This window comes from Bos javanicus, chromosome 11 (genome assembly GCF_032452875.1).
Source record: "Bos javanicus breed banteng chromosome 11, ARS-OSU_banteng_1.0, whole genome shotgun sequence".
NCBI classification, from domain to species: Eukaryota; Metazoa; Chordata; class Mammalia; order Artiodactyla; family Bovidae; genus Bos; species Bos javanicus.
The window spans coordinates 36,299,345-36,317,769 of NC_083878.1; the positions used below are offsets into that span (position 1 = coordinate 36,299,345).

The 18,425-nt window shown below is 34.9% G+C and overlaps 1 protein-coding gene across 5 annotated transcripts in view; it reads right to left on the reverse strand.

Moving 5' to 3' along the window:
* ASB3 (ankyrin repeat and SOCS box containing 3) overlaps positions 1 to 18,425 on the reverse strand; it is a 120,742-nt gene that overhangs the window by 25,032 nt on the left and 77,285 nt on the right. For 3 of the 5 annotated variants that reach the window (XM_061432350.1, XM_061432352.1, XM_061432351.1), the window contains exons 6-8: positions 16,827 to 17,004; positions 14,243 to 14,440; positions 1,472 to 1,729 (exon numbers count right to left, since the gene is read on the reverse strand). In XM_061432350.1, the coding sequence (XP_061288334.1) occupies positions 1,472 to 1,729; positions 14,243 to 14,440; positions 16,827 to 17,004 (634 nt within the window). The remainder of the gene's footprint in view (positions 1 to 1,471; positions 1,730 to 14,242; positions 14,441 to 16,826; positions 17,005 to 18,425) is intronic. The other 2 variants (XM_061432353.1, XM_061432354.1) reach the window with 2 other exon arrangements.

Genomic DNA, 18,425 nt, shown 5'->3' on the forward strand with positions numbered 1-18,425 from the left:
TAGATAATGGTATATTAATCAATCAACTGCTGGAAAAAGAAGTAAATACAATCAGGGACTCAAACCATTGCAAATTATAAACAAAAAGTAAAGTGGAGATTAGAACATGTATCTAAATTTTGCTTTACTTCTATATTCCTCAAACCACCTATCAGATAGCAGTTTTTCCTCACAAGCCACCAAACTGAAACATTCAGTATCAGGAAGACATGACAGTCCTAAACCTAAAATTTTAAATCTCTGCTTAGAGAAAACTGTTGAATTCTACATTATGGTAGACATAATAAAAAGGTGATATACTGGGATCCTGCCAAATAAAGATCTTTTCTTTACAATACAGATGGAGAGGCCACCAGGTAGAAGATGGAGTCACAGAAATGCAAATTAAATTTACAAGTAGGAAGCACCAGTGTTGCCTGCAGGAATCCCAGAGAGGACCTCTTTGAAAAGCAAAATTTAAATAACAAGATATCAAAGCACTCTTCTGCTGAAATCCAAAATTTCAGTACTTGCCCAAACATTATTTTAGTAAATGGTAATTCTAAAGCACAAAAATGAAATCTTCCAAATATTTCACTGAAATTTTATAAAACACCCCATGTTCTCTATATTCCTATAGACTTTTATTCTATTTTCTCACTTGACTCAAATTATCAGGCCAAAAGATTTCTCTCACTGCTACAATTATCAATAATTTCTCAGTTCATCTAGACACGTAACTCCTGCAAAGGCTTATAGAACAGCTTTTATTCTTTTGCCCTAGAAAAATTATGACTCAACTTTCATATAATCACTCATAGGCACTGCCCTTCTGGGAAACCACTTGAGGTAAACAGTTGTATCCTCAGCTGCTTCAGAAATCAGTATTTATTGAGAGAGACTAAGTTCAAACAGACAAGACAGAGTGTTCAATCTAGTTGACTAAGGGATGCTAGAAATCACCAAAGCTGCTACAACCATTCTGTTGCAGCATTTTAAAAGCAGCATGAGGGATGGCCCAATTAGAAGAAACAGCCCTCTTGAGAGGATTCACTGGCACCCACTCCTTTCTGTTCTCTTCTAACCACCTCTGACCTTTTTCTAGGATTCTATCCTTACATTCAGGGCTTCCCAGTGGCTCAGTGGTAAAGAATTTGCCTGCCAAGCAGGAGATGCAGGTTCAATCCCTGAGTTGGAAAGATCCCCTGGTGAAGGAAATGGCAACCCATTCCAGTATTCTTGCCTGAAAAATCCCAAGAACAGTGGGGCCTGGTGGGCTACAGTCCATGGGGTCACAAAAGAGTCATACACGACTTAGCAATAAACAACAATCCTTACATTCAATCTCACTATTAGCAGGTCCCCAATTCTTTCATCCCAACACAGCCATCACAATCAAAACACACACAGTAACAACCTCTTCCCAACACAGAGATTTCAAGAAATTGGGGGAAATGAAAAGAGTAAAGTCCACAGTAGTAGGATTTCTTACCAGGAACTGCACAGTAGATTCAGTGGGTCAAATCCAGCAAGCAGCAGAGATGGCAACCATTCTTTATATTTTGTCTGTGCTTTAATTGCGTGATTTATAAATTCAGATATATGGTCCCATGGTGTCGATGGGCAACATTTCTTCAAAAAGTAGCGAAATACTGAAAACCTCTCATACTTCAGGCAGTATGCCAAATGAAGTTCATTTAGCTGAGCTCCATATTTCAAAAGAATATTTACAATTCCAAAGAAGTCACAGCTCCATCAGTAAAAAGAAAGGAAGGTAGGGGAAGGGGGAGAAGGGTAAGGGAAGAGAAGATTTTCACATTAAAAAAAATTCTTACAAATAGTTAATAGTAGTTATGACTGGAAAATAAGAATAGCAGATGCTAAAGAGGGAGGGGACATATGTATACCTATGGCTAATCCATGTTGATGTATAGCAGAAATCAACACAACATTGTAATTAGATGTACAGCAGGAACCAACACAATATTGTGATTATCCTTCAATTAAAAATAATTTAAAAAAAGAATGGCAGATGTGATAGTGGATGGTTTTACCTGTCCAGTGGACTGAGACTCAGTTCAGTTCAGTTGCTCAGTCGTGTCCAACTCTTTGCGACCCCCTAAATTGCAGCACGCCAGGCCTCCCTGTCCATCACCAACTCCCAGAGTTCACTCAGACTCACGTCCATTGAGTCAGTGATACCATCCAGCCATCTCATCCTCTATCATCCCCTTCTCTTCCTGCCCCCAATCCCTCCCAGCATCAGAGTCTTTTCCAATGAATCAACTCTTCGCATCAGGTGGCCAAAGTACTGGAGTTTCAGCTTTAGCATCATTCCTTCCAAAGAAATCCCAGGGCTGATCTCCTTCAGAATGGACTGGTTGGATCTCCTTGCAGTCCAAGGGACTCTCAAGAGTCTTCTCCAACACCACAGTTCAAAAGCATCAATTCTTCGGTCCTCGGCCTTCTTCACAGTCCAAATCTCACATCCATACATGACCACAGGAAAAACCATAGCCTTGACTAGATGGACCTTTGTTGCAAAGTAATGTCTCTGCTTTTGAATATGCTATCTAGGTTGGTCATAACTTTTCTTCCAAGGAGTAAGCGTCTTTTAATTTACACCACATTGCATGGTTTTTAATTTTCAACTATGAACAAGTCATGCCCTTAGAATTTAAAATACTTACCTTAAATAAAATTATCACTGACAAGTAAAACTCTTTTCAAATTGTGATTTTTTATGCACAATTAATTATCTATACTACAAAATACTTGCTAAACAAAGTTAATAAACAATATGATCAGTCAAAAAAGACAGGATCAATTTCCCTCTTTCTTTTAAATTTCTAGTGGTAGAAAGCAATCAAATAGAAAGCCTTTTTTATGAAAAAAAACTTAAAGCTTTACATTTTTTAAAATTAATCTTTATCAAGTGTTTTACTGAATGAAAGTGTATTATTTCATACCTGCTGAATTGGTTACCCATTTTAAAAATTATCATCCAGCTAAGTTGTGCTTAAAATGACTAAAAGTAAGTTTAACTCTTTTATGAGAGAGCTAATTGGCAAAAGGTGTCAAAAGAGGTATTATAGCAAAGTTATAAAGAGCACAAACTGGAGGCAGACTGCTCAGCCACTTACTAGCTGTGTGACTTTGAGCAAGTTACTTAACCATCCTGGCACACAGAATTAGCATTATATAAGTATTTGTAAAACAAAATGATATGCAAAGTAAAATACCACAAATTTAAATATAATAAACATAAATCCTGGGAATTTACCTGAGACAAAAATAAAATGTATGTTATTTGCACATATATATTAACCACAGTATTGTCTATAACAGATTTTTTAAATAAATTAACTGTTTAACAGAGGAGGAGATATGTGCAAAATATGACATAGTCATTAAAAGCCAAAATTATGATGGTCATGTGATCACATTTAAAAAACTGTTTATGATATAACTTTAACAAAGTTCAATAAACACGTACATTCACTACGCAGACAACTGTGAAAGAAAATATCCAAGAATAAAATAAGTCTCCCTCTGAAATTGGCATTAATGCTATTTTAAATAACAAGAAATAAAAAAAAATACTTCATTATTCATAGTATTAAAGAATCTAAATAATTAAGAATCATAGAATATAAAAAACAAATATAAAACATTTAAACCATTGTCACGTGAGACCAACTACTTCTGAGAACTTGAGTCCAAGGTTTCAAAGCAGTTAAACATCATATACATAAATATCACTTACATAAATTTTTGTAAATCTGTTTTATTTGCTCTCCAATTTGTGCTTCTTTTCTTCAGTTAAAAGATTAAATACTAATTCTCTTTATTATCAATAATATACATAACAATTAGAAAAGAAAAAGCTATAATTCTAAAATTTTCTTTACAAAAATTAATTAACTTTGCTGTCTGTCTAGTATATACTGATATTTGTTCCAGTGATATATACTTATCACTGTTCTTGAAAAGAGCCCTGTATATACTTTTTTTCTTATGGCTATTTTCAGATACAGGAAAGCTAAAAGAATTTATTGCCAACAGTCCTGCACTACAAGAAATGCTAAAGGATATACTTTTTTTTTTGTATTGGGGTTTAGCCGATTAACAAACAATGCTGTGACAGTTTCAGGTAACAGTGTAGGGACTCAACCACACATATGTATCTGTATCCACTCTTACAGGATATACGTCTGACTGATGGTTTTAAACAGTTATAAGCGATTTCTTTCAACCACTCTGACCTCATTTAACTAGGCTCTCATTATTCTGCCTGCAGTTATTACTTGCTGATTCCACTACAAAACAGATGAGCAACACATGACATGGACTGTTGGACACATTCCAACAAACATACAGCAAAGTGGGAAAAGCTCGAGACACTGCCTCATTAAAATGTGATACACAATTCTCAAGAACACTTAATTTTCAAGGCATATATGTTTACATGTGCACTTCAGAAACTAGCTGAACTCTTCCCTCAAGCAACGTGAAAGTATCAATGGCCTAACTACAGGTGCTTTACCTCTCAGAGGGGACGACGCATTTTTGCAAATACAAAGGTAAATGAGAGCCCTAAATGCACCCTGTTATACTAAGTGCCACAGACAGCTAGAGAATCTATTTTGTTTAGGAAAAAAACTATAAAACCAAGAGGCTTTCCCATTCAAGTTTCAAATATAGCATCTCGCCATGTGACTCATGCTAAGAAAAATTTAAGGACAAGGCCATTGATAAACCAACCATCCATCTCTAAATGTTAGAGGAACATGTGCACATATAACTCTCCATAATAACAACCTTTATCTGTTCTATACCAGGCAACTATGATAAATGTGTTACATGGAAGATTTGCCTTAATATTCACAATAACCCTAAAAAGTAACTTTTATTACCACCTCCACTCTAGATGCAAAAACGGAAGCTTAATCACAAAACTAGTAATTTGTAAAACTGGGATAATAATAGCAAATCAAAATCCAACAGTGAATATGATATCACAAATATCTCTCCTACATTATAAAAACAAAACATCTCAGGAAACAGTCAAATTGGGAATTATTTTAAGGCCAGACCTGTTTCTTGAAGTATGTTCCATGGAACACTAGTCCCTGCAAATGATCTATATTAAAAAAGCCTCCATAATTAAAATATTTGTGAGGCCCTTTATAGTATACACTAGTCCATATAAGAGAGAAATACAGGATGAATTTAATTTTAAACAGTATGCTAGTTACATTTTTTAAATATATGCTCAAGTATTTTTCTTCAAACTCTGGATACACTTCAGAGGAAGTACCTTTAGAATTAAAGCAATGGATCCAGTCATTAATCAGAAAAAAGCATAATAAAGAGGATATAAAATGCCCCAAAGTCTGTAAACACAGGAACAATAGTGTATTTATTGTAAAGTTCATCCTATGTTTCCAAATTTTTCATACTTTGGTAGACTCACCCCTCCTTAGGAATTCATAAAACACACCACCATAAGAAAAATTCTTAGAAGCCCTTCAGGAAACAAATCTAATTACCACTGCTTAACCCTGTGTTTTCCAAACTTAATTAACTAAAGAACCCATTTTATCCTATGTATTATCTATTAACAATGTATAGAAAGAGTATTCTACAAAACACAGTTCTAACTCCTTCCAGTTATCACACTGCCTTGTATTAGAAGGAATAAGAGCACACTCCTAAAAGGCTTTTATAAACTACCTACTGCTACATTATAAACCCTTTCTCAACAGAACTGCCATTTACATGGTCAATAATAAACACAAAATAAAACTGGAGGATCATAAAACTTTTTCAGCATGCCCTGAGCTTCTGTTACATTATACATCTCAAATATACATAACAAGCTCCAGCAACTCAAGTAACTTCAGTGCTCTACAATGCCCTTGATTATTACATGTCAATTAGCAAGATAAAGGCTTAGATATAACTTTGGTTAAAATATAAATTACATGGGAATATGTATGTGTTTCTCTTAACATTTAATACAAATTCTCTTTCAAGCCCTGATGGTGAATAAGAAAAACTCTTCAAGTCCTAGAGTAGTCCTTATTTAACACAAATATCAAGAACTACTTATGACACATTAAGAGATTTCATATTATTTAACAGTGAAAACTATAATACACAGAGAAAGAGAAGTTTAAAAACCACAAAAGCAATGTCTAAACCTTACTTGGAGGCTTGTACATTTTCCATCATACTGCCCTTTTAAGTTCAAAACTGTGCACAGAAACAGGCTCAGATAAAAAAGAAGCACAGTAAAAGGAAATTCAACATGTTAATAAGGTTTCTTTTAAACAAATGGAAATGGACAAATATCTTAATAATTCAACAAAACCTACAACCGACTTTTTAGCTGAATTATTAAAAGGCCATATAGTGTTTTACTGAATGGCTTTTAACCATCAGCTGAAAATAAAGACATTACGTTGTGTCAGATGTATCCATGTGTGATATAATGATAAGAATGGACACAATTATTTTTATAAAATTAGCAGGATAACCATGATCAGTATTGATTAGAAAGACAGACGTAATCAGGTCAGTTAAGCCCGGAGCCCTTTCTACAGCCATATATAAAAGGCATTAATATTTGTTTAAATTTCCTGTAATTTCTCAACTTCCCATCTCTTTCACCCATTCCAGTTAAAGAAGTCATTTTCTTATATTTTCTCATTTGAGTTGAATTACTCAGCTATGCCCCTTAAAGACTGGCCTCATGTCACTGAAGCTGTTAACTTGTTAGCCCCAAAGGACAAAGAATTCTTTTGTACAGTAGTGGAGGAGACAAGACAACTTTCCATCATGCTTTGGAGTATGAGAAGAGCTAAAGGTCACTGCTTCAAATAGAAGCCTATTCTCTCCAAGGGATACTCAGTAAAAATCTTTCAGAATGCTAATCCTGAGCTAAAAAGTTAAATTGGCTGAATAAAACAAAAAAGAAAGGAAAACTCAAAACCCAGAGCCATTATTTATTATCTTCATCACTTTTTGATATTAATTATACTGTTTGTAAAAGCAGATAACTTTACCATAACGTAAGAGGCCAACAGTGCAAAGAGTATCAGAAATGTTAAATTTCTAGATCTCAGGAGAAATGCCAGAAAACATACAAATAAGAAAACAAAAGTTTTGGAAACTATAAGCAAGGTGAAAAGGCAGCCTTCAGAATGGGAGAAAGTAATAGCAAAGGAAACAACTGACAAAGAATTACTCTCCAAAATATGCAAGCAGTTCATACAACTCAATATCAGAAAAATGAACAAACCAATCAAAAAGTGAGCCAAAGAACTAAACTAACATTTCTCCTAAGAAGACATACAAGTGGCTAATTAACCATGAAAAGATGCTCAACATCACTCATTTATCAGAGAAATGCAAATCAAAACCACAATGAGGTACCATCTCACACTGGTCAGAATGGCTGCCATCAAAAAGTTTACAAACAATAAATGCTGGAGAGGGTGTGGAGAAAACACTGTTGGTGGGAATGCAAACTGATACAACCACTATGGAGAACAGTGTGGAGATTCCTTAAAAAACTGGAAATACAACTGCCATTTGACCCAACAATCCACTTCTGGACATACACACTGAGGAAAGCAGAATTGAAAGAGACAGGTACCCCAATGTTCATTGTAGCACTGTTTACAATAGCTAAGACATGGAATCAACCTAGATGTCCATCGGCAGAAAAACAGGTAAGGTACATAAACACAATGGAGTTTTACTCAGCTAAGAAAAAGAACACATTTGAGTCAGTTCTAATGAAGTGGGTAAAACTGGAGCCTATTACACAGAGTGAAATGAATCAGAAAGAGAAACACCAATACAGTATATTAACACATATATATGGAATTTAGAAAGACATTAATGACAATCCTATATGCAAGGCAGCAAAAGAGAGAGACAGAGATGTAAAGAATAGACTTTTGGACTGTGTGAAAGAAAGTGAGGGTGGGATGATTTGAGAGAATAGCATCAAAACATGTATATTACCATATATAAAATAGATGACTAGTGCAAGTTCAATACATGAAGCAGGGTACCCCAAACTGGTGCTCTGGGACAATCCAGAGGGATGGGGTGGGGAGGGAGGTGGGAGGGAGGTTCAGGATGGGGGGATACATGTGCACTCATGGTTGATTCATGTCTATGTATGGCAAAAACCACCACAATATTGTAAAGTAATTATCCTCCAATTAAACTAACTTAAAAAAAAACTTTTTGACTCATTAATAACTAAAGTCAGATAAGCGTTGATTAAATCTTTTATACAATGATCTTATACCAAACCAACATTACTATAATAACACACTTACTATAAAATTTCAAAACTCATACCACAGGCTTCCCTGATGGATCAGTGGTAAAGAAATCTGCCTGCCAATGCAGATGTGGGTTCAATCCCTGGTCCACGAAGATCTCACATACCATGAAGCAACTTAGCCCATGCACCACAACTATTGAGCTCTAGAGTTCAGGAACTGCAACTACTGAACCCACATGCCACAACTACTGAAGCCCTGTGCCCTAGAGCCCATGCTCCACAACAAGAAAAGATACCAAAAGGAGAAGACCACGTACCACAAAGAAGGGTAGCCTCGCTCCCTGTAACTAGAGAAAACCCCACTCAGCAACAAAGACTCAGCATAGCCAAAATAAAACAAAACAAAACTGGAGATCAAGATAGCAGAGCACTGAAACTGCAACTAGCCGTTGAACAACTACTGACAGGACACTGGAACTCACCAAAAAAAGATACCCCATGTCCAAAGACAAAGGAGAAACCACGACAAGACACCCCATCCACCAGAAGGCAGACAGAAGAAGCAAGAAAATCCTACAGTCGCCAGAACAAAAACCATATCACAGAAAGTTAAGCAAAATGAAAAGGCAGAGGATCATGTCCCAGATGAAGGGATAAGATAAAAATCTCAGAAAAGCAACTAAATAAAATAGAGATAAGCAACCTTCCAGAAAAAGAATTCAGAATAATGACAGTGAAGATGATCCAGGATCTTGGAAACAGAATGGAGAAGATGCAAGAAATGTTTACCAAAGACCTAGAAGAACTAAAGAACAAACAGAGATGAACAATACACTGGAAGGAATCAACAGCAGAATAACTGAGGCAGAAGGACAGATAAGTGACTGGGAAGGCAGAATGGTGGAAATCACTGCCACAAAAAAGAATATTAAAAAAGGATGAAAAAAAAAATATGAGGACAACCTAAAAGACCTCTAAGACAACATTAAATGCACCGACACTTGCATTATAGGATCCCAGAAGAGAGAAACAGGATCTGAGAAAATATTTGAAGAGATAATAGCTGAAAACTTGCCTAATTTGGGAAAGTAAATAGTCAACCACGTCCAAAAAGCACAGAGAGTCCCAGGCAGAATAAACCCAAGGAGGAACACATCAAGACACATAGTAATCAAACTGGTGAAAATTAAAGACAAAAATATTAAAGCAACAAGCAACAAACAACAAATAACATATAAGGGAACTCCCATAGGTTATCAGCTGATTTCTCAACAGAAACTCTACAAGCCAGTAGGGAATGGCACAATATATTTTAAAGTGATGAGGGAAGAACCTGCAACCAAGAATATTCTACCCAGCAAGGCTCTAGTTCAGATTTGATGGAGAAATCAAAAGCTTTACAGACAAGTAAAAGTTAAGAGAATTCAGTACCACCAAACCAGCTTTACAACAAATGCTAAAGGAACTTCTCTAGGCAGGAAACACAAAAGGAGGATAAGATCTACACAAAATAAACTTGAAACAAATTAGAAAACCGTAATAGGATCATGCTGCTGCTGATGCTAAGTCACTTCAGTCATGTCCGACTCTGTGCAACCCCGTAGACGGCAGCCCACCAGGCTCCCCCGTCCCTGGGATTCTCCAGGCAAGAACACTGGAGTCGGTTACCATTTCCTTCTCCAATGCATGAAAGTGAAAAGTAAAAGTGAAGTCGCTCAGTCATATCTGACTCTTAGCGACCCATGGACTGCAGCCTACCAGGCTCCTCTGTCCATGGGATTTTCCAGGCAAGAGCACTGGAGTGGGTTGCCATTGCCTTCTCTGAATAGGATCATATGTATTGATAATTATTTTAAATGTAAATGGATTAAATGCACCAACCAAAAACACAGACTGGCCTGGGGCGGGGTGGGGGGAGAGACACGAAAAGATGTGCATGTATGCACTTCCACTTTCCATATCACTCTACTTAATTCCCCAAACTGTATGTAATTACCTTATATTATTAGGTTAATCATGTTTCCATTATGGCTTGCAATTGTAATTATTTTTTATTTTTTGGTCTGGTTACTGATTGTGAAAACTGATCAACATTTTTTACTATTGTGATGTTAGAAAAAAACTTATATACCACTAAACTTATTATCTATTACCAAATATCTGAAAGTTCAAATATCTAATAATTAATTTTGGAAAATAGTCTTCCAAGTTCCCTGGTATTATTTTTGTGACCAAAACTCAAATTCTTATTCATAATTGGTAAATGTAATACAGGAAATTCATACACTGGCTTAAGAAGAAACAGAACAAAAAGCTATTTTTAAACAAAATTAGTCAATTGTCCTTTAGAAAGGTAATTCTAATTAATTTAAATAATTTTAAGTATGTAACCTAGAGAACTCAAATTTTCAGATGCATATTGAAAGAAATAAAAAAATTAACAAATTTTTCAATTTTTTTCCCCAGGCACTGTCTATGTTACCCTCTTGAAATACTAAAACAAAACCTACTGGGAGAATTGATAGTTTCCTTGCTCAATCAGGTTTACACTGAACTTCAAAATAATCAAATGATTTTCCCATTATATGTACAGTGATTACATGCAAACTAAGAATCTGACATTAGCTTATGTAAATGTATTACAAAGACTAAAAGTTTAATTGATGCTATTTTTAGATAAACAGAGGATGGCAAAAGATATGTCTTCTCCAGAAATGAAGAAGAGAATTAACCTTGATATTTTTTTTCTGATGTGCCAGACACTGCACAGTGCACTGTATGTATATACAAATATTAAATGTGAGCATATGTGATAATAAAGCTACCATCTCTTCACCTTAGTCTCTTGGGAAATGTTTCCCTTTCAATTAAATTTCCCACTGGGTAGATAAATAATGGCAAAGATGTTTCAAAATTAAGTCTACTGCCATGGCCCTGGCAAACAAATAAAAAGTAAACTGTAAAGACAGAGAGAATGTACCCTCATCAAAGACATATTCTGATGTTTTGGCTTTTTTCTCTATGGACTAACAAATAGCATTTTCCAGCGAGTTTTCTTACTGAAAACCTACCTTACTAATTAAAAATACATTTGGTCTAATTATAAGTTCCCACATGGAAGCAAATACATGACAAGTCCTTTTAAAGTCACTAAAAAAGATTTCAGTTATGATACATAGGGCCACTTCACATAGCAACATTGCGAAGAATAGTAAAAAACAAAGTCTAATAGCTCATGTCTGTGACCAAAGACCACCATAAACCACAATGTTACTTCTTTAAGTTTCCAACAGTTTGATTATTTTGTAAGCATGCTTTTCTTTGAGCTTCTCATATTTTGGTTTACTTAGCTTCTTAAATTTATAAACTTGTGTCCTTATCTAATGTTGGGATGTGTTTGTCCATTATTGGTCACAATCTCCTTCTCCTCTCTTCTGGATCCTTATGACATGAATGTCAACACTGATGATATTGTCCCTCAGGTCCCTGAGGCTCTGTTCTTTTCTGTGCCCCCAATCTTCTTTTTCTCTGTTCTTCTGTTTGGATAATTTATATTGGTCTATCTGCAAGGTAACTGACTCTTTCCTCTGTCAATTCCATTCCACTATGAAGCTCATACAGCTAACTTTTCATTTCAGATATTATACTTTTCAATTTTTATTAAAAAGTCCATTTGGTTCTAATTTTTACTTCTAAGCTGAAAATATCTACCTTTCCATTTATTTCAAGTGTGTTTACCTCATTACAACAGTTGTTTACAATTATTTGATATTTCCAACATCTACATCATCTCAGGGTTGACACATGTTAATTGTCTTTTCCCTCTAAAATTAGTCATATTTTTCTGGTTCTGTCAAGTAATTTTAGATTGTATCCTGGATATTATGAATAGTAATGCTGTGTGTAGACTCTGGGCCCTGGGTCCTGCTATAATTCTTTGACCATAATACTGATTGTGTTTGTTTGTTTTAGCAGGTATATAACCTAGTTAGGTTTAGACTACAATTTCTTTTTCACCTCTACAGACAGTTACTTCAATGCAAATTCAGTTCTCAAGCCTTTGCTATGCTGCTTTGAGTCTGGCCCCACGAAATGTGCCACTCGGACCTGAGACTTGGGTGATAGTTCAAATCTTGTTGTCAATAATTTCTGCCCTGTGAATTCAAAGGTTGGATGGGCTTGATGTAGGTTTGTACACAGAATCAAGAAAACCTTTTCTCCAGCTCTCTTTCTCCAGAATTTCCCTCATACCCTGTCCCAGAGGGTTCTATTCTACCCAATTCCTCAGTCCAGAAAAACATTCATTTTAAGGTATTTTGGTGTTAATAGGAGCACTGCTATGGTTTAACATGTTTAATTCAAACTACACTTATAAGACGATGAGCTATGAGCTAAGCTGCTATGACAGAAGAACCAAAATATCATTCCTCCAAAAGCTAAGATGAAGGCTAAAACAGATTATTGATCTGCTGGACACACAGACATACAACTATACAAAACTATTATGTTCTTATCAAATAAAAAAATGTTCAATTCTAATCTAATAATTAAAAAAAATGGAGACATATATATAATGACAACTGAATCAACTAAAGTCAACAGTACAGCCCTAGTGAGGCAAACTAAAGTAACTAGGCCTCCTGTTTAGAAAGGTAAAACCGAAGAAACTATACAGTGAACTATGAAATCATGAAAGTTATGCACAGAGTGGATCCCAGATACTAGATTAACCAAAACTTCAATACTCAGAGTACAGTGTGTACCTAGAAGCTTAAGTTCAGAACAAATAAAAATGAACTACTATTTTAAACAGCAAATGTTGAGACAACAGAGAAAGAAAAGCTTAGCAAATAAGTTCTTGATAAATTTTTAAGTCATAGCTAGCAATCCATAATGGTGAATTTAGGAAAGCCAATGAAATTTGAGATTAGCCCACAAACCTCTTTTGCATCATTAAAAATAACAGCTTCTAGCTGCACAACTTACTTTACTATTGGTTGGACCACAGATTTTACTCAATATGGCTTTTCTTACATAAAGCCTTTTTTTATTTATTCTATTTTAAAACCTTACGAGTCAGATAGACAAATCTTGTCTAGTTTGGCCAGAAGCTAATCAATAATCTATCAATAATTCTTCATTTATTCTACTTGCAGGATCATGGTAGATTAGCAAAAGAAACATTAAAATTTTTAAATGTGTGACCTACAGAAATAAATGCTATATACCAAATACATTAAAAGTGCTATAATATCTATAAAAATAAAGTTTTATTTTAGATTCTTAACAAGTCTTATAAATTTCAAATGACAAATAACCTGAAACAGTCAATACAATACAATACTTGACAAATTTTAAAATCTTTTTTATCTTTTTATCTCAGTTTTACTGAGGTATAACTGACAAATAAGATTGCAAGATATTTAAAGTATAAAATGTGGTGATTTGATACACATATACATCATAGAAACATTCACCGCCTCATATAATTATCTTTTTGAGAGCATTTAAGTTCTACTCTAAGCAAATTTCAATTCTATAATTCAATGTTGTCAGTTATAGTCACCATGTTAAACATTAAATCCTCAGGCCTTAGTCACTGTATAACTTAAAGTTTGTTTTAATTCTTGAAGTGTTTTGAAGATCTGAGACATCAGAGAATTCCTGCATTTACTTTAATATATTAAATATTTCCCCTAAAACTGCTACACCAAAAAATATCATCCAGCTCCAAAGAGAAAAGGAAAAAAACCTGACATCATCACCTTGTCTTTGTTATAGTTTGATTAGTGAAACAATCAAAGGTACATCATAGAAGCTTTTGTTTTTGTCTGTTTTTCTGTTTTTAAGTTCCCAATTTAGCTCTAAGACATGCTATTTTATCACAAAAGAAAGTCATTTGGAAACACATCTCCATACAGCCAAAAAGAATGAAAGTAAAGTAGATATACATACTCCTTTTGGAAAGCCATACACAAGGGAGAACTGAATCCAAAGACGAGGCACATCTGGGCATCTGGGCTGTAGCCAGACTGGAGCAACATTTCCAGGCACTCCTCATGCCCTCCAAGCACTGCTGAGTACACAGGACTCACTTTGTTTGGCCCAGTGTCACAAACCCGGTTAGTGAGTGGTATTAACAAGTCCAAGATTCTGCCAATACACAAATTCAGGAGTATGTTTCTGTATATACATAATTGCAGACATTTCTACAGGACATAGTTTGAGTCACCCATTGATTGAATTTAAGAAGTCTGTCTGTCTTCCGTGTACTTTCTACGTACAATAAATTATTACAAGCTACATACTCCAAAATGCTTATTACTGTTGCTTCATAAGAAGGCCCTTAAACATATTTGAAACAGAACTAAATAATGTTCCTATAAAAGTAAATAGATAAAATATTGTCCTTTTTAATTTTTTTACTAATTGTTTACATTACCACCACTACTCAAGTCCCCAAAATTCAAATTTTATATGAGATGTTTTAGGATCTAATAAATTATTTAAAACTTCATTACACTAAATACAAACTTATATCAAGACAATAAATTATTTTCCTTTGTAAAGTAGCAACCAAAGTTTTATTTTTCTAATTAGTAAGAATTTTTTAGGATGATAAGAAACATGAAATGAACCGTATTTACATCAGGAAGACATCAGAATTTCTGCTAAAATATTCTATTCTCAGAAAAGAAGATGAGTTCTTTTATGTGTTATGGCAGATTTATTTAAAAGACTGGTTGCTAACTAGAGAAAGTTCTAAACAAAAATCATTAAAAAAGTTCTTAGATTATTTGTAGACTTACCTCCAGCACTCAGCTGGAGAGAAGGGACTAGCCTACACTATAAGGATAATATAAGCCAGAAATTGTCCTCTTTCTGGGAAAAGAAAGGCAGAGCTACACCAAAGTATATTTATAACATTCTTTCTCCTTGCCACTTTTCCTTAGGTAAAATAGGACTAAGATAACAATATTTAAGGAGAACCTATATTTACTATGAAGAAAATCATCAGTGACCAACAGAATTCTCAAAATTGAGAACAAATAAGGGTAAATTCTCAAGAGGGTTCTGAAATCAATTTAAAGCTCAGAGTATAACTGTAGATTTATGATTAAATAAAATACCAAGAGTTAAGAAAAACATCAAATTTTTAAACCTAAGTATTTTGCTAAAATAAAGAACCTGTCGAGTGTCTCTTACATGTAAAAAATGTGTTAAAAATGTTTAAGTGAGTTGGAAAAAATATACTCTTCAGTTCAGTTCAGTAGCTCAGTCGTGTCCGACTCTTTGCAACCCCATGGATTGCAGCATGCCAGGCCTTCCTGTCCATGACCAAACTCTTCAACAAGGCACAAACAAAGATTACAAATATGTTTAAGAAAACCGTAAAATACCATGACACCTAGTGGCATAATAACCTAATTACAGCATCTGCTTTTCTACTATACAAACATATTAAATACTAAAGACAAGACCATTTCACTATTACTTTTTAAATTAAATAATACTAACAATAGCTTGGGAGAAGGCAATGGCAACCCATTCCAGTACTCTTGCCTGGAAAATCCCATGGATGGAAGAGCCTGCTAGGCTGCAGTCCATGGGGTCGCTAAGAGTCAGACACGACTGAGCGACTTCACTTTCACTTTCCACTTTCATGCATTGGAGAAGGAAATGGCAACCCACTCCAGTGTTCTTGCCTGGAGAATCCCATGGACGGAGAAGCCTGGTGGGCTGAAGTCCATGGGGTCGCACAGAGTCGGACACGACTGAAGCGACGCAGCAACAACAGCAATAGCAACAACAATAGCTATAAAAATTACTACTGCAGTAATAAGACTCTAAAAACTTTAAATATATACTTTTAAAAACTGTTTGGTACCAATCTATATTAAGATAGGCTGCCATATTCTCAAGGTAAAACCAGGTTTAATAATTTCTAAGATTCTTAGAACTCCCAATTTCAGGGAGTTTCAACTTTCTTTAAGTCTCTCTCTCCCCAAAAATTTCATTTGAGTTTCTGGCTAGGGAAGAAGAGTAACAGGGGCAGAATAAAGAACCAGGTTGAATTTGAAATCAGACAAAGAGAAGTCCAGTCAAAGGGTTCAAGATGTGGAGGACTGCCTAGACCCCACGAAAAAGAACTCCAACAGAGATCACAAATCCAAAACCTTTCTGGGGTCAGGGAGGTAATATAAGTACATTGAATAAAGTCATCAGATCAGTACCTCAAGATGTCTAGGATAAAACTGGAAAGGAGTGGAAGAGTAGCTTAAGCAAGTCAGAGGGAAGATTTAACACCCTGAGACAGTCTCCTGGGCCATTCTGCCTCACTCTAAGAAAGTGCAAGACTAAGAACTTCAGGGGATGGCATGGGAGACAGATGCGGGGGTGGACCCAACCATTAAGCAAATCAGTAGAGAAGGGAATATCAAAGATTATGCCTGGAGGTAAAGGGTCTGGTCCAGAAGATCTAATTTCTTACTAGCTCTGAATTATGAGACCATTTTTACTTTTCATTTTTAGCACTTACTTTGTATGGCCCATCTGTGCAGCTGCATGTATAGGTAGCTGCCAATTGTCCTCATTACAGTAAAGATCAGGATCTGCCCCACTGGAGAGCAAAAGCTCCACACATTCTGTGTGGCCCTCTTGAGCAGCAATGAACAAGGGAGTAGCTTTGTCCAAGGCTTGACAATTGACATCTGCACCTAAAATAAAACATTTAACATATAACCCTCTTTAATGCAAAAATAAAAAAAGACAAGCAACCAACAATTCAAAGCAGCTGCCTTAAAAGGGCTTTCATAGTACAACAGATTGTCCTCCTTAATGGATACTGTTGTTGAAACATTAATTTTCAATTTCTTATTGGTAATCATTTAAATTGTTTTTGCTTTTATGTTAACAAGAAAAAAAAGATTAATATTTTAGAATTCATTTTTAAGCTAAAATATGAATTTTACCCTATGAAGGATTCATTTCATTCTAATCCTTCCTCCAACAAACACTCTGAGGGTCTAATAAGCAATCATTTAAAAAAAAAATGCAAATCATCAAATACGGATAACATTTCTGATCATTATTGAAAGAATAAGAAAAAAAATCTAAATTATCAGACTTTATAGATGCCACTAATTGATTCAGGCTGAGTCATAAAAAAAATTCCAGCAGAAATGATATACACAGGGGCTATAACTTTAAACTAATGTTGACTATACTCTCTATTACATTCCTTTTCTTCATGACCAGTGTGTGATGAACAGAGCCCACAATAAAAGGAAAAGGCTCTATTTAAATGGGTTTCTACGCTGAATTTTTAAGCATAAATCTAATCAATTATTTAGAAGCAAACGTATAAAGATGTGAAAAAGTTTAGTGACCTCAATTTCTGTGAAGGTTTCAAAAATAGCAGACTTCCTCAAACTTTTCTCATTGACAAATAATGTGCTAAGTATGCTAAGTATGTGTGTGTTAATACATGACCATGAAAATGTTTAAATTTCTGGAATACACCTCAGTGGAAAAATCATCATCCTCAAGGGGGAAGACAATTTTTTATTTAAAAGGAGGTTTCATAAATACACCTTGAATAAACCAAAGCCCTGACATGGGTAAGAACAATGCAAAATACAAATGGTAAGTCAGAATTCACGGAAGGGTCAGAAATTCCAACTGGGTATTCAACACGTCTAGATACATTGAATCTTCTTGACTTGTACAAGGTGGATGCCTCACCTACTGTCATCATTAGAAAGAAATGAACACTATAGCTGAGGAAAGATTAAGTCAAAAAAGAAACCTACTTAACTTTCGTTTTTAAGCAATATTTTGTTTTGATTGACAATTTTAATGTATAAGAATAAGGAACCAGTCTTTGTAAAATTTCAGATAAAAAAAGTTGGATAATGAGGAAGAATTCACTGAAAGTCATTTTAAAGAGTTAGAAACATGTATAGTTACATTATAAACATACCTATATACCTTTCCAACTTGCTGTTCATAACTATTCAGAGAGGACAAAAAAAAAAAAAAACAGGTGCTTAGTGTTCCAGGAGACAGGCTTAGCATGAGGAGAGAGTAACTAACCTGCAATTTAACCTATTTCATTCTAAGTATTACACACTAATAA